This window comes from Lepidochelys kempii, chromosome 7 (assembly GCF_965140285.1).
Source record: "Lepidochelys kempii isolate rLepKem1 chromosome 7, rLepKem1.hap1, whole genome shotgun sequence".
NCBI classification, from domain to species: Eukaryota; Metazoa; Chordata; order Testudines; family Cheloniidae; genus Lepidochelys; species Lepidochelys kempii.
In genome coordinates, this window is record NC_136386.1 from 31,318,564 (window position 1) to 31,339,699 (window position 21,136).

Sequence of the window (21,136 nt, forward strand, 5' to 3'; positions counted from 1 at the left end):
AGCATGGGAAGAGAGAGTGGGGCCAGGCTGTTTCTGCCCCCTGCATGTTAAGCTAAAATGCTTTCCCTAGCCAAGCCAGCTGCAAGAATAACAGCCCAGTAACACAATCACAGCTGCAGCTTGGTTGGTGCATTCAGGCCGCCTGCTTTGGCCCACTGCATTCAAATGAGGTGCATTTCCTTTGTGGTTGCAAATATAGTAGGGGTGCTGAGCATGTGCCCTGCAGGGAGCTGGGCATCTAGAAATCAAGCTGTTCTCAGCTGGCATTTCTGCCCTGCCCAGCCTAATGCCCTATTTGGTAGAGGGAAAAGCTGTTAATGCAAGAGGCAGCAACAGATGACCCCATGGCATCCTTCATGCTTAGCTGCCCTGCCACAGCCCAGGCATCCCACACACTAAGGGGCAGTGATAACTGGCTGGGTAGGACTGCCCTTGTTACTACTGGGATAACTACTGCTGGGTCATCCTGACAGCACAGCATATGAGGAGCCCAGGAGCTGCTTCTGGGGTGGAGCTGCTGTTCAGTACACAAGAGAAAGTCTCTGAGTGCAACTGAAACAGCACAAGGGAGAGGAACTTTGCCCCCAGGTTAATTCTCTGCTGCTACGGCAAAGCAGGGTATAGCAAAGCTGCCATCTCCACCATAGCATAGGCTGGGAGGTCCCATACAATTCCAACCTACCCCAGCATAGGGTATCCTAAAAGGAAAGAACAGCCCACTGTGCTCAGCCCCAGCCTATCAGGAAGAGGGGTGCACAGACAACACTCATTCTCTGGCAAGCCAGGAAGCCAGCACCCTAATCACAAGAGCAGCTCATTAAGAATTAAGTAGTCTCAAGGGGATCCTTCCTCCATACCCTTCTCCCTGCTTGAGGCTGCAGGAACTTGATCCCCCACCTCTGGCCCTTTTCAGCTGATCCCTATCCCCAGCCAGCTTCAGCCTTTCCTGATTGGATTCTCCACTAGAGGTGGGTGTGAATAAGGGGAGTTCATCTTAAGGCTAAAAAGGGCTTCCATCTGCCCTAGTTCTAAGCCTGCTAGAGAGGGCAAGTTAAGAACTATAGAGTATCTGACTCCTGAGCTGGCCCAATGTTTTAAATACTGACACAGCAGGGGCGGGGGTAGAATTATCACCACTGCAAATACAGAGAACCAGGGTACAGAGAGGGGACACGACTATTCACAGAGCAGCACTAGCCCAGCTGGCCATAGAACCCAGGAGTCCTGCACTCCCAAACACAGCTCAACCGGCAGCTACAGGTGTTACTTGGAATTCTGCTGCTGTCTGTAACTATCAGGAGGTGCCTTCATCCCACACCAGTGAGCCTATGACTTGTCTGAGGGCTGCATTCCTCGCAAACCCCCTCCTTTCCCCAGGCAGAGTTCATACTCTGGGATTAAAGCACTGTCAGCCCCCCCCCCCCCACAGTAAACTGAACACCTAGGAACCAGGACAGGCAAGGACAAAAGCTCAAAGGGTCCATAAAAGTTATGGCCAATGCACAGATGGAGAAGGGTTGACAATCTAGCTGCATGCTGGGGCTGCTGTCCCCTTACCCATTTACACCTCGATGTAAAGCCCTGGGATAGCATGGGATAGCATGGCCCAGCAGGTACAATCCTGCCCTCCCCAAGAACACGTCAGAGTAGCTGGAACCATTTGATCTGGTGCAGGGCTTAGCCCCCAGGGTCAGCGCTCAGGGGGGAAAAAAGGCAGAGTCCAAGCTCAGTGGCTGTAAGAGGGTTTATTGTAACAGAATTAAGTCACCCCGCCATGGCGGCAGCGGCGGCGACCCTGCTCCACAGGGAGCCATGGAATAAGTTACCAGCCCCAGGGGCCGGGTGTGGAATGTGGGGGCAGCGGAGTCCAGCCGGGCGGCCAGCGCACCGTGGGGTCTGGGCGGCCAGCGCGGATCAGACCCTGCCCGCTCACTCGCGCTTCTTGTAGCTCTCCATGTTGGCCAGGACCCAGCCCGAGGGGACCAGGAAGGCCACGGCGAAGGCTCCCATGGCGACGACGGTCTCCTGCGCGGGGGGGAGAAGGCAGAGCTCAGGTGAGGCCACAGCAGCTAGGCCCTGTCCCCACCCCACCCCCCAGGCACCGCGAAGCCCCAGCCCGGGCGGGCTCCCCGGGGAGAGGCGATCCGATGCCGCAGCCTCCGCGCGGCAGAGCGGGGCCAGCCCCGAGGCCCTGGGAAGGGCGGTTCCGGACCCCCCCGCTCACCAGCGGCCCCACGCGGCTCTCCGGCGGGTACGAGTGCAGGCCGCGAGCGGGCGGCGCGAGCCGGGGGCGGAGCAGCGCGCGGAGCACGGGGGACACGGGCATAGCGGCACCAGCTCCCACACAGGCAAGATGGCGGCCAGGTCGGAAGTGACGGAGGAAAAAGGGCTGGCTATAAAGGCACGGGAACCGGAAGTGGCCTGAGTTGGCGTGATCATTTTGCGGGGTGACGTCACTTCAGGTGGGCGGAGTCACACGGGGAATAGCCCCGCCCAACAAATTGGTCCAAAACCCGCCAGTGGCGTCGGATGTCTGAGTTCACGCCGTGGCTGAGCGTGGTTGGGGTATCCCCCATGTCAATCCAGGGCTAGGGCGATCCCCCCACTGTACGGCCCCCCGTATGGGGGTCAGGGCATTCCCATACATGCTTCAGCTCCCCCAGCCAGCGTCAGGGCACCCCCTGCACCACATGGCTCCTCCCCAGTCCCATGTGGGGACCAAGGTGTCCCCCAACCACAGGGACCCCCCATGTCAGCCAGGGGGACAAGGCACCCCCCACATGGACCTCCACCCCACTGGGTAACAGCAGGGTCAGGGACATTCCCCACATCCAACATAGTGCAGAGGCACAAAGCCCCATCACAGCACTGAGGGCCCCACACTGAACATGGGGCCCAGGATGCCCTTGTCCCACTGCATGGCGTCCCCACCACAGCACTGGGGGGCCCCTATGCTCAATGTTGCCCCCTGTGGCAGCCCACCACAGCACAACACCCCTCTCAGTACTGCAGGGTTCTCCACATCCAGTATGAGTCCCCAGGACATCGCCCACTGCATGGTGTCCCCATCCTATCCCCACAGGGGCCCTGGGGCTTCCTCCTCTGCACGCCGCCCCCTCTCCAAACTCACACCCACACTCTGCTCTCAGGGTGCTCCTGAAAATGTGCCCGATACTCCATCATACCCGGGGGCATAGGGCAGATGCCCTCTATATGTTGGCATAGGGCTCAGACCCCACAGCAGTCAGGTCAGTGCACCCTCACACTACCCAATGCTAAGGTCATGCTGTTACAGCAGAAAAGGCAGCTCCCCCATTACTTCATGAAGGTCCTGACTGTGGGGCTACTCCTCCACCTATGGCTCCTGGTGGACATGAGAGCGGCGGGGCGGACGAGAGAGACATACAGTAGTTGAGACTGGGCTGGGGCGGCCTTCTGGGTCTGGGAAGGTGGGGCGGGGGGGCATTGGAGCTGCGGCAAGCAGGCAGGGTGCAATACCGCTTACTGCCACTGGATGGGGGTTCTGGTCCTTGCAGCACATGTGTTGCAGTGAGCAGAGAGCGGAGGTGCACAGCAGAGTTCAGATTTCAGGAAAGCTATAGGGCAGCCCCAGAGCGGGAGAACAGGGAAAGAGGTGGAGAACTGCAGGAGTGGAGGCAGCACATACTTCCTGCAGCATGCGGTTTACGCCCCCCCCAATGCTCTAGACTAGCCAGGAGCGCAGACCCTAGGGTTGGATTCTGGGTCATGGGCGCCTGGAGATATCAGAATTCAAGGCCTCTCCTAGCACTTCTCAGGGCACACTCCCATCCACATCCCATCTTCCTGCCACTCTGCTGCGTCCTCACCTTCCTCCCAAGCTGAGATGGGAGCCCATGGGCAGGTGGTTGGCCAGCTTCTGTCAGCTCTGATTGCACCATTGTTAAGTGTCCAGGCTCCCTGCTGCATCCTTTACCCTGCTCCCTGCCTGACCACACCCCGGCCCTGGCTCTGGCTCTGCAGCCAAGTGGGAGATTGCGTGGGACACCAAGGAGAACTTGGATTACGTGGCTTTGGACTTTGAGAATTAAATGGACCTGGCCTCCTCCTCCTCCTCTCTGAAGAGCCACAAGCTGCCTGATGACCAAGTAAGCATCATTGGGAATGAGTGCTTCTGCTACCTCTTCCAGCCCTCTTTCACTAGGCAGGGGGCTGGGCTGGGCTGCAGCTGGGTGCAAAGGGTGGCTGGAGATATAGCCATGGGCAGGGGTGAGCATTGTGCAATGCAAAGCCACGTAGACCTACCATAAATTGACCAAGTCTTCTGAGTTGGGCCATCCCTCCTGGGGGACTAGCTTCTCTGCTCCCAATTGCCAGGCTGGTGCTGCACAGAGCAACCTTCCTCTGTGGATCTCAGAGTGTTTTAACCAGTTCATGAAGGAGTCCTGGCTCCCAATCCCCTGCTCTAACCACTAGACCTCGCTGCCCTCCAGACCTTGAGATAGAACCCAGGAGATTTAGCTCCCAGCCCCTCCTGCTCTAACTCACTAGACTGCACTCCCCTCCCAGAGCTAGGATAGAACCCAGGAGTCCTGAGGGGTCAGGTAAAGAGGCACTACACTGAAGGGCATTTTCTAGCCAGGAGTCTGACCGACGCCATACACTGTCCCCTTTTCTGCTCACAGAACCCGTCCCTGCCTGCTCCCTGGTGTGGAAAATTCAGTATCTATGAGTGGGGATGGCTCTTCCTCAGCAGTGGAAGGGTCAAAGCCTTCTCAGATGCAGCCAGTAAAGACCTCTTGATAAGGAAACAAGACTAAGTGACCCCTTTCATACACTATGGAGAGCCAGGCATCTCATCCTTAAGGAGATTAAATGGGGCAGAAGGTACCTGTGATCTTCTATGGCCAAGGAGGTGCTGCTCCTTGAGAGCTGTAAATACCAGGAAGCAGAATGGATTTCAGCTAAGGGTGCTATGTCTTCTCCAAGTGGAGAGGCATGGGGTTGTGAGCCCTGGAGGCAGAACAGGTGCAATCTCTCAGTCCTTCTATAAACATGTTCCAATGGACTGTCCATCACCTGGAGATTTTATCTCCAGATTGTGTCTAGAAGGTAGGACACCCTGGGTTCTAGCCCCGGCTCTGTGTGGGATCCCCAGACACAATCTATTCCAAGTAGGAGTTATGGGCTCAGTGGAGGAGTGACTGGGTGAAGTTCTCCAACCTGTGTGCTGCAGGTCAGATTACATGATCACCATGGTTCCTTCTGGCCATGAACATCTATGACCCCTACCTTGCAGAGACAATATCTAAGGGGTGAGATAGGAATGGAGTCACCCTATTCAGTCCTTGGCTTCCAGGCACCTATTGTATCATATGCAGGGCCTTGGGGCAACTAGCATGGGCCGGCTTGGAAAGGCTCCATGCCCAAATATTGCCCCACTGGTGCACAGATCAATTGATTTTCAGAAGGAACCATTCTGAGCATCTAGTCTGATCTCCTGCATGACATAGAGCAGAGATCCTAATGCAGTGATTCCTGCCTTCAGGCCACTGCCCATTATTTATTTATAATTTAATCTGTCTGCACAACAGCTAGCACAACAGGGTCCTGGGCCATGGCTGGGGCTCCTAGGTGCTACCACCATCCACACAATAAAAATAAAGTATTGTGGCAATGCTAACACTGGCTGGGAACTGGAATTTTCAGCCCACGGGAAATTCAGACATCTTGGAAAAAATGTAATTCCAAATTGGACTGAAAAGCTGAAATTTTGAAATTTCCTGTGAAATAAAAATTCCAAAAATTTAACTGATTTAGTTTTGACATTGATATTATATTAAAATGTTAAATATTACTTTTAATATATATTATATAATAATACATGTATAACTATAATATATTATCACTACAAAGCATTAAGATATGGAGTGGAGACTTCAGGAGCTCAGTCTGTTCAGTTTAAAGAGACGGTTGACGGGTGACTTGATCCCAGTCTGAAGTAGCTTCATGGGTAAGAGACATTTGATAACAGAGGGCTCTTCAGTTTACCTGACAACAGTCTGTCAGTATCCAATGTCTAGAAGTTGAGACTAGGCAAATTCACAGGAAATAAGTTGTATATTTTTGAGTGTAATTAACCACTGGAACAGCTTACCAAGGATCAGGGTGGATTCTCCATCATTGGCAATTTTTATATCAAGATGGAATGTTTTGCTAAAAGAACTGCTCTAGTTCCACCAGGAATTATTTCAGGGCCATCTTCTGGCCTGGGTTAGACAGGAGATTAGATGAGATAATCACAGTGGTCCCTTCTGGCCTTAAACATCTATGAATCTTAAGTCAACATGAAATGTACAAACCATTTCCTTGCAACAATGTCATTTAGTTTCAAATTTGATTTTGATATTCATTGAAATGTATTATATACTATATATTAAAATTAATAATATCAAAGTAAAAACTAAGTGAACCCAAACAACACTGTTATAATGAAACTCTTCAACTTTTTCCATTAAAAAATTCTGTTTGAAATAGATATGTTTAGATTTTGAGAAACCTGCGTGGTTGTTTCTTTTCTTTTAACAGGAAACTGTTCTGTCAAACTTTTTTGACCTGCTCTAGGTAGGGTTTAGGGTCCTCACCCATCAATCATGACCCCTGGGTTAGACACTATACAAACATGTGCTTCCTAAAGATTGCCCCACAGTGCTTTATCCCCCTTTCCTCTCAGGCATGGAGTCAGCTGGCATCCATGAAACCACCTACAACTCCATCATGAAATGCGACACTTACATCCATGAGGACCTGACTGCCAACATCATCTTGCCCAAGGGCACCACTATGTACTCGGGCATTATCAAGTGCATGCAGAAAGAAATCATGGCCCTAGTGCCTAGCACCATGAAGATCAAGGTAAAGGAGGTGGTAGGACTCAGGGACTTTAATGGGGAGATAGACCCACATTGGAGGATTATTATGCAGAAATTTATAGATCTTAAGGTCAAAAGGAATAATCTAATCTGACCTACTGCATAACACAAGGGTTACCAGGTGTCTGGTTTTTTACCAGAACACCCAGTCTAAAAGAGATCCTGGCGGCTCCGGTCAGCACCACTGACTGGGCCATTGACTGTCCAGTTGGCAGCACTGCACACACTGCCCCTGCCCGCTCCTACGTGAAGGGGCAGCCAGGGGGCTCTGCACGCTGCACCTGCCCCAAGCACTACCCCCACGGCTCCCATTGGCTGGGGACCACAGTCAGTGGGAGCTGTGGGGGCGGCACCTGAGAACAGGGCTTGGGGGGTGCGCAGAGCTGCCTGGCCGCACCTCTGCATAGGAGCCAGAGGTGGGGAATGCTGCTGCTTTCGGGAACTGCTTTTGGTAAGTACCACCCGGAGCCTGCACCCCAACCCCCTTCAGGGCCCCAACCCCCTTCAGGGCCCCAACCCCCTGCACCAGCCCTGATCCCCCTGCCACCCTCCGAACCCCTCAATCCCAACCCAGAGCACCCTCCTGCACCCCAAACCCCTCATCTCTATCCCATCCCAGAGCTCACCCCCCCAACCAGAGCCCTCACTGCCCCCCCACATCCCAACCCCCTGCCCCAGCCCTGATCCCCCTCCCGCCCTCCAAACCCCTCGGTCCCAGCCTGGAGCACACTCCTACACCCCAAACTCCCCACCCCCAGCCAGAGCCCTCACACCCAGAGCCCCCTCTGCACTCCAAATCCCTCAGCCTCAGTCCAGAGCCCCCTCCTGCACCCCAAATCCCTCACACCCAGTCCCACACCAGAACTCACACCCCCAGCTGGAGCCCTCACCCCCTCTCGCATCCCAACCCACTGCCCCAGCCTGGAGCCCCCTCCCACACCCATAACACCTCATTTCTGGCCCCACCCTGGAGCCCACACCCCCAGCTGGAGCCCTCACCCGCTCCCGCACCCTAGCCCCTTGAACCAGCCCAGTGAAAATGAGCCAGTGAGTGAGGGTGGGGAAAGCGATCAACAGGGGGGGGGGGGATGGAGTGAGTGGGGGCAGGCCCTTGGAGAAGGGATGGGGCATGGGCAGGGTCTCGGAGGAGGGGCAGGACAAGAGTGTTTGATTTTGTGCAAGTAGAAAGTTGGCAACCCTACATAACACAGGCCAGAGAATTTCACCCTCTTACCTCTGTATTGAGCCTAATAATTTCAGCTTGACTGAAACATCTTCCAGGAAGGCATCCAGCCATGCCTTCAACAGAGTATATCAACAGAAAGGGCTACTTTTCAGTGGCTATGCAAGTGTTGGTGCATCACCAGGGACACTTCACTGGTATCAACGTGGGCTGGCCAGGGAAAGTGCATGCTGCTCACATCTTTAAGAACACAGAATTGAACAGAAACCTGCAGGCAGGGACATTCTTTCCTGACCAGCGGATTACCACTGGTGCCGTTGAAAAACCAATAGTAATTCTGGGGAATCACTCAGCCTCTCTCTTGTTCCCTTGGCTCTTGAAGCTGTAACACTGGCCACCTTGACAGCTCTAAGGAAAGATTCACGGACAGGCTCAGCAGGGGTAGAATGACAGTTGAATGTGCTGTCATAAGGTTACAGGGACGCTGGCGGCATTTACTCACTAGACTCGATCTCAGTGAGAAAAATATCCCCATGGCTACAGCTGCCTGGTGTATCCTGCATGATATCTGTGAGGCAAACGGAGAAAATTTGCCACCAAAGTGGAGGGCAAAGATGGAGTGTCTATCTGCTGACTTTGAACAGCCAGCCATAGGAGCCATTAGAAGAGCTCAGCGTGGAGCTATGTGGCTGAGGGAGGCTTTGAAAGGGTGCTTTAACAGTCTGCCACAATAATGTGCTATGCTGGACTGTGCTCTCCCTGGCCCTGAAGTTTTAGGGGGTTATGAGGAATTGTGTAGTGCTTGGTGTACAATGATAAATATCACCCTGTCTTTTAAAGAACCTATGAATTACGCAGTGCTTCCTGTGCATTTATAATTCTTACAATGTGGTTTGCACTGAACCTATGGTCCTGTTCAATTAAAATTAATGTGTGCTTTGAGGAGCATGAGGCATTCTGCTGTATATGTTATGAAATAAATAAAGATGAAATTATTTCCAAAAACTAAAAATGCATTGCGTAACAAACACAGTGCAAAGGATAATATGCAATTACAAACCAATACAGTGTAAACTTATAAAATAAATTAACAGAACGTCACAATTAGAATGCTAGAAAACGTGTGTGTCCATTTCAGTCCATCTCTACCAAATATACACCTGCCGTGCTCTCACAGGTCAGTGTATGTGAAACTGTAGTTCTTCTTACTGTCCCCCAGTGCAGCGTGGGAAGGGTAGGGATACGGCCCAGGATGCCACATGGAATGTTGGGAAGCATAGGGAGCTGTTACCAGAGAGTTCTCCAGGAACTGCGAAGGATGGCACGTCCATGATTGTTGGTCCTGTAGGTCAGCTAAAATCTGCAGCCTTTGTGTTTGCTGCCTTAGAAGCCCCCTTACATCTTGGTGCATCTCCATTTCGCTTTCCTTTTCCTGTTTGGACTCCTGGACTCTTTCCTTCTCCAGGCTGTCTGCTATATTCACCCTCCAGGCCATCTGTTCATTGTCCGATGTAGCACTGGATTGCAGGATCTCACTGAACATATCCTCCCTAGTCTGCTTCTTTCTTCTCCTCCTCAGGGTGAGGTATTCCACAGGTGTGGAGGAGGCACCCCTCAAAGCCACAACAGCAGCAGCTCTAGATACAACAGATATTTCATTGGATTTACAGTCACAATGGAAAGCTTCAGAACTCCCTTTCCTTACACCCATACAGGTTTTAAATCAGACACTCTTATTGACAATTCAGTTTTGGAGTGGCTCTGCACAGCACTGCTCAGCTACAGCTATGGTGAGTATGGCCCACGGGGGCGGTGGGGGTGAGGGAGAGGAGGGAATTGTTTGATTACATAAAACAAAAACCATTTGGCCTCTGTTTCCACAAGTACAAGTACAGAGCAATGGCACTGTGGACTGGCACTGTTTTCCACCTGTGGTGGTGATTTTAGTTGACATCTGACTCCTGAGGGTGACAAAGGCACAGAAAGCAGAGCTGCTGCTGGCATCCCGAAGTTGCCTGGGCCCATATGCCACTAGCCTGTTGACTGCAATGGTGCCTACCGAAGTCATCGTGGACTTGTGTGGGAAAGTGTCCTACCACAGAGGAAGAAATATGGCAGCCAACCCTAGAAACCCTCAGGAGAGGATTGCAGAGTACCTCTATGAAAGTTTCAATGAAATCTCTCAGGACACCCCTATGTACATAAACAAATGGCTCCACATGACCCTCCCTCCCACTTAAACCTAGAGGGGAATGAAAAGCAGACAACCACTCTATCTCTGTTGTATCATTACATCTTCTAGTATGAGCAAAATAATGAAAAGCAAATATCTGTGTCCTGCTATCTTAGGGTTGGGCCAGGTGCCATCTTCACATTTAAACTTTTTAAGGCAGAATTAATGCACACACTTACCCAAGCTTCCTTCCCTTGGATCAGGCTCATCTGTGTTCAGCTGGTGGGACTGGCTTGACTGCACCGCGGTGTTGAAAAGGCCCTGGCTTGTGGGATAGCTGGACTCCCACCCGCCACACGTCTCTTCTCCTCAATGTTCACAGCAGAGGTCTCGGTCTCCGGCTCCATTGAGATATCCACGGTGGTCTGTGGGGGCTGATGGGGTTCTCTGCTAAGTATGGCATGAAGCTCTTTGTAAAAACAGCAGGTCAGTGGCTTGGCACCAGCTCAACTGTTGGCCTCCCGGCCTTCGTGGTATGACTGATGCAGGTCATTCACTTTCACACAGCACTGCTGCTGACCCCTATGTACCCTTTCCCCTGTGAAATCTTCTCATAGATGTCCATGTTTCTATGGCTGATCCATAGCTGTTTACACACAGCCTCTTCTCTCCACAGGCCCAGGAGATCCAATGTCTACTCCAGGCAGGAGCACTTCTAGTGTGTAGCTGGCACCATCAATCAGGTAATTGCACACAACAGGGAGAGCTCCTAGATGTGCTTGCTAAACTGGGCAATCAGGAAAAGACATTTCAAAAATACACAGAGGTTTTAAAGTGGTGGTGGGGGAGCTTCTGGTTTCTGTGACCCCTAGACAGTTAAGTTCACAACTATGACCAAATCAGTCACTGTTGGGCACACATAGGCCATGCAGTGTCTACACTCGCACTGTATAGACCACAGCATATTGACCATGGCTCAACACCTTATGGGGAGGTCATGTTACCACATTGCAGCAATGGGGTGCTTACGTTGATGGGAAATAAAGTTGAGTGTAGACTCATGCATAAATAGGTTGACGCAAGGTGACTTACGTCAGCCTCACTTTGCAGTACAGACCAGGCATAGCAGATAAACACATGAGATCCAGTGACTGGAAGTTGAAGTTAGACAAATTTAACAATGAAATAGGACATGATTTCCTAGCAGTAAAGGTGATGAAATACTGGAAGCGCTCACCAGGGAGGTGGTGGACTCCATCACCTGGAGTCTTTCAAAGGGGATTACATCTCTTTCAAAACCGCCATGCTTTAATCTAGCTTCTGGGGAAAAAATCTACAGCCTCTGTGTACAATTCAGACTAGATGATCAGAGCTGTGCTTTCTGGCCTTAGAGTGCATGAATCTATACAGAAATTGCAAGCTCTCCAAGGGCTGCCATCTCCTTTGCACAGAAACTAGCACAACAGGGCTGGGCCATCCAGCTGTTACCACGAACAACACCTCTTCCTGTCTCCACCCCATTCAGTGTAAATAGGCTGACTGGATGGGTGGCTCCATCCTGGCGTCCCTCTCTACTTTCTAGCAGATGTGGATCAGCAAACAAGAGTATGATGAGGCGGGGCCGTCCGTTGTCCACAGGAAGTGCTTCTAAACGGCATTTTCCTGTCACAGCCAACAATTTCACCTTGCTGGGTGCTCAGGTGTCTCGGCCTATGCTCTCTCCATGACATTGTGCAGCTGGAGCCATCTGCCATGCAAAGGAAATCAAAATCTAAGCAAACTCTCACTCCCACAGAGGGCAGGTAGAGATCAACACACAAGTGCTTAAATACCTGAAAGTTTCCACCGCACTTTCCCTAGCGCAACTTGTGCCTGGGGCAGGTCCGATTCCATCAGCACCACATCCCGCAGCTCCCACCATGTCTCCTTCCTGGTTGTCTTAATGGAACTTTTTTTATTCATTAGATTTCCCCCATAAAATGTTTATAGAAGGGCACTTTCCTATCCGCACATCGCATATGCTCACGGCTGCATTCTTTCTCCTGTCTAGATGCAGAGTTCAGTTCTATTCTGGGCAAGGCCTCCTTCCCGGTGCTCCTTGTGAGATCAGAGGCGGCAGCTGGATTTATCTTAGGTCAGGGGTGGGCAAACTTTTTGGCCCGAGGGCCACATCTGGGTGGGGAAATTGCATGCAGGGCCACGAATGTAGGGCTGGGACAGGAGGTTGGGGTGTGAGAGTGCGGGGTGGTGTGCAGGAAGGGGCTCAGGGCCAGGGGTTGGGGCACAGGAGGGGTGCAGGACATATGAAAGGGCTCAGGGCAGGGGGTTGGGGTGCTGGAGGAGTGCGGGAAGGGGCTCAGGCAGGGGGTTGGGGTGCAGGAGGGGTGTGGGGTGTGGCAGAGGGCTCAGGGCAGGGGTTTGGGGGCAGAGGGGGCTCAGGGCAGGGGATTGGGGTGCAGGAGGGGTGAGGGATGTGGCAGGGGGTTGGGTGCAGGAGGGGGCTCAGGGCAGGGGGTTGGGGTGCAGGATGTGGCAGGGGGCTCAGGGCAAAGGGTTAGGGTGTGGGGTGCAGGAGGGGTGTAGGGTGCAGGCTCCGGCATGGCGCCGCTTACCTGGAGCGGCTCTGGAATGGCAGTGGCGCTGCGCCGCTAACACAGGCTCCCTGCCTGCCCTGGCCCCGCGCCGCTCCTGGAAGCGGCCAGCACCACGTCCCTGCAGCTCCTGTGGGAGGAGGCGGCAGAGGGCTCCGCGTGCTGCCCTCGCCTGTGGGTACCTCCCCCGAAGCTCCCATTGGCCGGGAAAGGGAAACCGTGGCCAATGGGAGCTTCAGGTGTGGAATCCACAGGTGAGGGCAGTGCGTGGAGCCCTCTGCCCCTCCCCCAGGGGCCGCAGGGACTTGGTGCCAGCCACTTCCAGCAGCGGCGCGGGGCCTGTGGGTGGCAATCCCATGGGCTGGATCCAAAGCCCTGAGGGGCCAGATCCGGCCCACAGGCCGTAGTTTGCCCACCCTGCCTTAGAGGCAAGGTTGCATGGCTGCTAGAAGACAGAAAACCCTTTTGAGGCAGCATTGTCCAAAACACTGCAAATCAGGATGCCTGGCTTCCTTTCTATAAACCTGCCATGTCCCTTTCCCTTTCTGCACCTCAGTTTCTCCTCCTGCCCTATGACTTTTTAAATGGTGAACTCTTCAGGGCAAAGAACTGACCTGTTCACAGATTGTTTGTACTGCAATAGGGCCTACTCTGTGTCTATACAGACATAAAACAGTGCATGCCATGCAAATAGTGACTGGTGAACAGCGCAAATGTGACATATGAATTGGTTGCGGGGGATCTATTTCCTACTGTACCCCAAGTCTACGAAGGGGTTAAAAGAATTGAGAAATATAAAACAGAGGAAATAACTTATTTTGTGTGTCAAGTATAATAACCAGCAAACAAGCAGCTTTGCTTATGACTCACGCAATTTAGCTCCCATTCAACTGCCTGGGAAAGCAGGGACATTCTATTAAACTAATCCTCATCCCCCTAGAAAGGGGAAAGACTCCACTGCTGTACCTCAAATGCCTGCAAAGAGCACTGGTAAGTGTACCCATAATTAGAAGGTGCCCCTTTAACAATGAAGGTGATTAACCATTGGAACAAACTCCCAAGGGAAAGTGGTGGATTCTTCTTCTCTTGCCATCTTCAGATCAAGACTGGATGCTTTGCTGGAAAACAGGCTTTAACCATAGGTGAGTTATTAGGCTTATTACAGGGGTAACTGGCTGAAGTTCTGTTGCCTGCACTATACAGGAGCTCAGACTAGATGATCTAATGGGCTCTTCTGGCCTTACCAAAAAAATCTAGATGATTTACTAATCTTTCTACCTGTAATTGCAAAGAGGCAATTTTAGCTTCAACATAGCTGAGACAAAGATAAAAAATTGCCTTTGTAAAGGTAGGCAAACAGCTTTTAAAAAGTCCCTCCAGTCTACAACTACTTTGGTCGAATACTAATTCCCATCACCCTCCTCAGACTCCACTAAGCAAAGGGGTAAGAGTCTCCTTTTGATATACTTTGTGCATCCTACACCACTTTCTGTCCAGTCCGTTTCACTCGGTGCCACAGTATAATCAGTCAGTTTCATCTTTTTGTGGCTGGTCTTTCACACACAAACTGGGGAGGAAAACAAAAAGCTGTTTTAAGAAAATATGAAATGAAACCTGAAACTACTCTGAAATTAAAAACTTAGTGTGTGTCCCTCTGAAGAAAAAATATTATGTGATTTGGGCTGACGTCACTTAGTAAAAATGTGGCAGAACAGAATCCAGGAGTCCTGGCTCCCAGCCTCACTTTGCTCCAACCACTATACCCCATTCCCCACCCACAGCAAGGAATAGAACCCAGGTGTCCTAACCCCCACGCATCTGCTTTAACCACTAGACCCCATTCTTCTCTCACAGAGGGGAACAGAAGCACATCCTGTCCACCACATTTAACTATTCAAAACCACACCATCTCCTAAAGGTGGTGATGGAACACAAGAGAGCTGATTCCCAGGGGCCCTGTTCTAACACACTAGACCCCACTCCTCTCCCAGAGACAGGTACAGCAACAAAGAATCCTGACTCCCACCCACCTTCCTTCCCCCAATCCACTCGGGAATCAAATCCTAACTCTCTACTGCTACATGCTTTGCTGCCTCGCCCCTGCTGCAGAAAAAACACCAGACATTGAACAAACTGTTTTTATTTGTAACATACAAATAAAACCAATGCAAAAAGATTAGCTTTTTCCCTTTGATTCCAGTGAGAATAGTTACTAGTTAAAAAAACCAACAATATCAGAAGTGAGGTTTTATTTTAAATTTTCCTTTAGAAACGGAAAGGGGAAAAAACCAAATAAAATGACCTTACACATGCACACGCACGCAGAAGTCCCAACACATGATCAACTTAAAAAGTGACAAGAGAGAGACAAGGCTTAGGAAAAAAACGTAACATGCCCCGACCTCAGTAAAAATGATACAGTACAAACAGGTCAGCTATGTCTGTCAAACTAGACTTGGCATTTATTAGGGGAGGATATCCTACCTCAAAAGGTACCAAGAAGACAAACAAAAGTATAGATCAACTTGCTAAGTCAAAGAATATATTCATTAAAGAGGAGAAGAGAGAAAGGAATTTTCTGAGGAGCCCTTTTTGTTTAGCCACAGTTAGAATAATCTGGGGGAGGGGAGGAAAAGAGGGGGTAAGAGAGAGTCCCTAATGTAAAAAGGGGATGAGGGAAGAATTTTCCTTTAAAACAAACAAACAAAAAAAACCCCTGGGTTTGTTTTAGAACCTTCCACCCCTTCCAAGAAGATCTGTCTGTATGTTCACAATGAAGAGAATGAGCTGGTAAAGAGATGGACAAAGTACAGTCACACACACCAATCTGCTTTGGGATCTAACCGGTGACTCCATTTACGATAGGCAGAAGACAGCGAGGAAAGCAAGGAGAGTGCCCAGAGGAGAAATTACTATTTTAGTTTTTTAAGCAGACCTAACTGCAGCTAGCTATAAAATTCACCCACTATCACACATGCCACAGAGAGTTATTGGGCTGACTGACATAAAAGGAGACCAAGTCCAGGGGAAAAAATGGCAAGGGAGTCATTAAAAAAAACCCAACAGAATCTTTGTATTGGTTGGAATTCACTGCCTGGCAGAGAGCTACCCAGATTCAGCAAAGCTTCCCTATCTGGCAAAGCACCTGAGCATATGCTTAGTGTGAAGCAGGGGCTTCAGACCTGTTGGCTTGAGTCCCTGTTTAAACAAGTGCTTTGGCTGAGTTGGGTTAGTGAGATGGAGAGGTAAGTTTCAGAATCCAGTCTGAGGAGGAAAAGCCACTACCTGGGGATCACAGGGATAGACTGAAGGAGGATTTCATATGTGGAGAAAGGGGGAAATTAAACAACACAACCACCCACTATAAACATGCTGCTTTCCCCCAAACTTGGCATGTGGCTATCAGACACAGCCCTCAGAGCTAAGGAGTCAAAACGGGGTGTTTAGAGGGTCAAGCGTGCAGTCTACACAGTGCTAGATTTCTCAAAACAAATCTGGTTGGGACACAGATGCCAAAACTACAGGCCAAGAGTTGTCGGGTCTTAAACCTGACCTGCTTAAATTTCCCTTAAATTTAATGCAGTTTGACTCCCTCAAAATGCTTCCGTGTTCTTTGATACTAATTAAAGCAACCCGATGTCAGCAGAATGATGCGTGTGTCACTGAAAGACAAATACTGGGCGCCATGGGGTTAAAACCACCCTAGGACTTAGCTAATAAACCGAGCAGGGAGATAGTCATTTTGGGAAATTGGTGAATTACTGTCGTTTTCTCAGACATAACAGAGGGGAATAGTACTAGATGCTCCACATCCACGTGCCATGCAAATGCAGCCTGCTGTGTAGCTACAACCGGTGCCAAAGTAATCCTCTGCTCATTGCACATGTGGTGCCAAGGCTATGCTGAAGGGTGGGAGGAAGAGGGCTAACGCTGACTGCTGATGCAACTTGTTAGAAAGAAGAGGAAGGGATTCTCACCTGGCTAAAGGGGAATGCCATTCTGGCTGGGATTTTAGCCTGCCTGGCGAATAGGCAGTGAGTGGGAGCAAACAAAAGCTGACTTGCTGTTTACAGGGTCCTCCTCATTTAAGGGATCATGATTATTTTGATGCAGGAACAGATGCTCCCTGGTTGCAAGCAGTCCTGCCTCAGCCCTCAGAAACACAGAGCAGAGGGGTAGCATTTAAGCAGGGGGTGGCAAAAGGAGCCGCAATCACAGCTGGCTACTTAGAAGAGGATGTGAGCCCATCCCTGCTATACAGAGCTGGAGGAGGCGGCAGCAGCAGTAGGGGCCTGGGGCTTTCATGTATAAAGGAGAGGAGATGCAGCACCATCTGTCATGTGTCCACATGCCAGGAGAAATCAGACACAAGAGGGGAACACTCTTGGAGGCTGAGGCAACATTAGGCACGACAGCCATAAGCATTAGCCAGACTGAACTGGTCAAAGCAGGAAGATCCAATCCAAAGTGATAGTGCTGCTTAGGCTGAGTGCAGGGCCACATGCCTCTGACCTCCAGCGAAGCAGGAGACATAATGGCCATTAAGAAAGCATCTCCCATCAGTTTAACGACCCAGTGCATACTAAGCAATGCCAGCAAATGACACTGGAAATTGCTGACCCGGAAGAGAAGTCCCAAAAATCCCTCATGAATGGGTGGGAAGTTGCAAGTCATTGTGGATCCCCTACATTGCAGCCTGTAGGTTAACGGCTCTGCATTTGTGTTTGAAAGGTGTTAAGAGTTCAGCTTTAAACCCTGAATTCTCCATGCAGCTGTAGGAATCTTCTCTGCAGGTCAGCAGCTAGCCCCTTTTCGGCTAGTCCTTAGCCACAGCTAAGGGAGGAAAGCATGCACTGGTCGATAACATTTTGTACAGTGACTAGTTTATTTTTGGTTCTACCCACCTTGAGATGCCTCAGAGACATCAGTGCCCTCTGAAAACCAGGCCTCTTTTAAGATGTCAAGTTAGGAATATAAATATGGATGCAGCCCAAATCACCAGTCCCTTGAAAAATCCTGGCCTCCATGCCCAGCAATTCTGAAGAGTGAATATCAGTAGCAAAACAGCAGCATGATTTATCCCATTGCTGTCCCAATCTCCCTTAAAAATGAGCATCTTTGTCCTCAAAGACCCGAAATTGCAGGGTTGTGTGGGCCAAAGTTTAAAGCATCTTTCTCTCAAAGTGCAAGTTGGCAGGGGTGGAAGGAGGCAAATGGTTAGGAGGAGAGAAGAATATCTCAAGTAAAAAGCCATCCCTGTAAAAACAAACAGGTTATTCCCTGTCCCTAAACAACATACCTTTGTAGAAGAGCTATGGCTGGGATTTCACAGGTGTCTTTCAGAATTATGGGTCCAATTCCCATTCTAAATGGGGTGTCTGACTCCCTGAAAAATCAAGCCCATATTACGTTTCCACGCAGCAAGCCCAGTTACCAGTGGTTCTCAGAGCTAGAAAGTAGTTAGCTCAACTAGACGCATTTCACAACTCCAACAGGGACCTCTCCCACCTCAGAAAGAGACTAAATTGCAGCAGAGTTCAGATTGTCTCTCTCTATGGCAGGTACAGCAAAGCACTTCTGCATCCAAACCCTGGGCTGGCAGTGAAGTGCTGGGGCTGCCACAGGGCATGGGAGGCTGGGAATAATGGAGTCTAAAAGGACAGATGAAGGGGAAGCTCCATCCTGCAGAGAGCAGAAACAGAGGAGCCCATACTGGACCAACTGGGAGAGGGGATGGCCATAAAGAACGGCAACACTTAACAACGAATGCATCAGATCTAGCTGTGGAAGGTCTCTGCAACTGGGTGTGCATGGTGCAACATGGATAGAGGTCCTACCCCCTAGCAGGTGCAATACTTAGTGCAAGATAGATTGATGTTCTACCCCCACACTCAGCATGTGCAATGCAGGTAGAGTTCATTACTCCCCCATAGGTGCAACACCTGGTATGACACAGACAGAGGTCCTACTCCCCCAGGCAGAGGTTGGAACAGGTATAGGTATGAACCCCCCCGTAGGTGAAATGCAGATAAAGGTTCCACCCACAACAGGGCCACCTGATAAAGATGGAGACAGAGGTCCTTACCACAACGGCTGCTCTGAGACAAAGGAGATTTAAAGAGTCCCATTGACTCCAGTTAGGCCCCACCAGGATCCCCAGAGAGGGCTTGGATGCCAACACACCTCACTGAGGCGAAAGGGGGAGCATGCCCTCTTGCTCCCTGGCTCAGAATGGAATGCCATGCTCTGAGGAAGGACAAAAGGCATCTACTGCAATGAGGAACTTGTCACTGTTCCTACTGACAGTTTGGATTTGGTAAAAATAGAGGCTGGAACTCAAGCAATGAGTCACTGGCCTGTTCTGGGGGTATGGGAGATGAAGGACTGTCCACCCCACGGGGTGGGGGGACTTCTGTGAGCAGCTTAAGAATAAAAAGGAGTCACAGACTCCATGACAGTTTCCTATCCTTTAGAAGAAAAAGTTACAGAGAGGCCTTAAAAAAAATAATCGCAAGATCCAGAATGTTCCTACCGCTGGCTGTTTTCTACAACCTCCCTCTTTTATGAGGCTAACAGACCATGGCTAGCCCTACATTATAGATCCTAACCTGGTTCTCAACATGTTTCCAGCAGAGCGCTAAGCTATGTGACTTGTTCCAGCCAGCACTGGTGTGGTGTCTGCCCCTCTCCACCCTCCCCTCCATGAACTATACTCAACCAGAAAGACTTTGTGCTTCCCTAGTGCCCGCCACCCAAGGATCTCAAAGCGTTTACAGACATTAGCTGGGTCAGTAGAATCCCGGTGTTACATATGGGGAAACTGAAGCATGGCGAGGGGAAATGACTTGAGCTGAATGTCTGCAGTAGAATACGGAAGCTCTCAGTTTAGCCCATGCTCTTACAGTCAAGTGTAGGGCAGCCACTGCAGAGAGATTAGAGCCATTACATGAGATCTGACTATTATTGATCACACACAGTCAATACAATCAAGTAAGCCCATTACAGTTGCTAGCTCCCTCAGCCTTATAGAGCTCCCAGGTCTGCTCTGCTTCAGTGGTAAGCACACTCTAGCTAGAACACAAGACAGCAACAGGGCTGTGGCGTGCCAACTTCAGACTGAGAACCATTGCACTTCTGCACTCAATCCCTGACTGCCACATGTAACTGCCAGGCCACATGCATTTCAGCTGAGCCAGAAATGTTCCCAATGCGCTGATCTTACAATCCACTTCTATTTCTTTTTAGTACTTGGTACCAACTGCAGGGAAGCAAAAACACTAAATAGCCTCTCCTTGCCCTAGCAAAAAAAGTGAAAGTTTTGCTCACAAAATTGTTGGGGATATTTTTTTCATCCAGCTTTAAGATTCCAAAAATTACAGGTTGTAATTTACATTTTAAAGCCAGGAAGAGCTGGAAATTGCCCATCAAAACTTGAGCTGGCCTTCTGCATTTCCTCTGCAGAAGCCATCACCATAAAGGTGTTACAGGTGATACATGGAACCTTGAACTTGGGACCCATGAGGGCTGGGTGAAGCATAAAGAAATTCTCAAAGGTTCTAAGATGTGCCTGTGTTATTTGGCTCAGAATCTCGTATTTCCATTGTAACTGGTTCTAAAGCTCCACAGAGCACCGTGGGAAAGAACAATGCTAATCCCTAGATGGTGTAGGCAGGGAGTAAGATGTGGGTAATAAAGCTGTGTCATCGCTCTTGCTCCAAACCTCTTACATCACGCAGGTCAGTGGGAGGGGTGTCAAGTGAGAGAGAGGCTACTGGCTCACTCTCCTCATTGCATGCCCTGTGCTATCGCTGCTTCCTTAACCTATGCTTTTAAGTTGCTTTCACTTAGCGTCCTCAGACTCACACCTTTGGAGCTTCCTGTTTGAGGTCAGAGCACTAGGTCCAAGCGCTGGACAGGTCTTTGACTTCTAGTGCCTCCTGCACAGAGGAGAGCAATTTCATACGCACTCCAGAACGTGGTCTAAGTCTCTTGACTTAAGAGGCAGGCGGTGACCTATCTTAAGGAGTATGTGAGGATGGGGATGGCAGGGAAGGAAGATGAAGGGGTGCGTTTGCGAGGACTACACAAAGAGGCGGTTCAGATTCAGTGGCAGCAGCCTCCGCAGTGGCTGCCCGAGTGAGAGTGCTGGCTCTCACCAAATTTAGTTCTTCGGCTGAGGATCTCATAGGAGCAGTCATCCCCGCAGCAGCCAGACATGCTGGGAGAGGTGTCATCAATTTCAAATCTGCAGAGGTACAAAACAATAGAGAGAGAAGCT

The 21,136-nt window shown here is 50.4% G+C and overlaps 1 protein-coding gene, 1 long non-coding RNA gene and 1 pseudogene across 2 annotated transcripts in view; 1 reads left to right on the plus strand and 2 right to left on the minus strand.

Annotated features, from left to right (window-relative positions):
- Positions 1-1,726: 1,726 nt before the first annotated feature.
- On the minus strand, positions 1,727-2,455 carry LOC140915260 (uncharacterized). The gene is made up of 2 exons (XR_012160115.2): positions 2,225-2,455; positions 1,727-2,025 (listed from the first exon to the last, which is right to left on the minus strand). It is a non-coding gene; the product is annotated as an uncharacterized LOC140915260 (long non-coding RNA).
- A 1,543-nt stretch (positions 2,456-3,998) lies between these two features.
- On the plus strand, positions 3,999-11,918 carry LOC140915167 (actin, alpha skeletal muscle B-like; annotated as a pseudogene).
- Positions 11,919-14,982: 3,064 nt separating this feature from the next.
- Positions 14,983-21,136, minus strand: part of NAA40 (N-alpha-acetyltransferase 40, NatD catalytic subunit) — a 29,511-nt gene continuing 23,357 nt past the window's right edge. Inside the window, exon 9 of the mRNA XM_073351777.2 lies at positions 14,983-21,103. Coding sequence (XP_073207878.1) covers positions 20,962-21,103 — 142 coding nt within the window. The 3' untranslated portion in view covers positions 14,983-20,961. The remainder of the gene's footprint in view (positions 21,104-21,136) is intronic.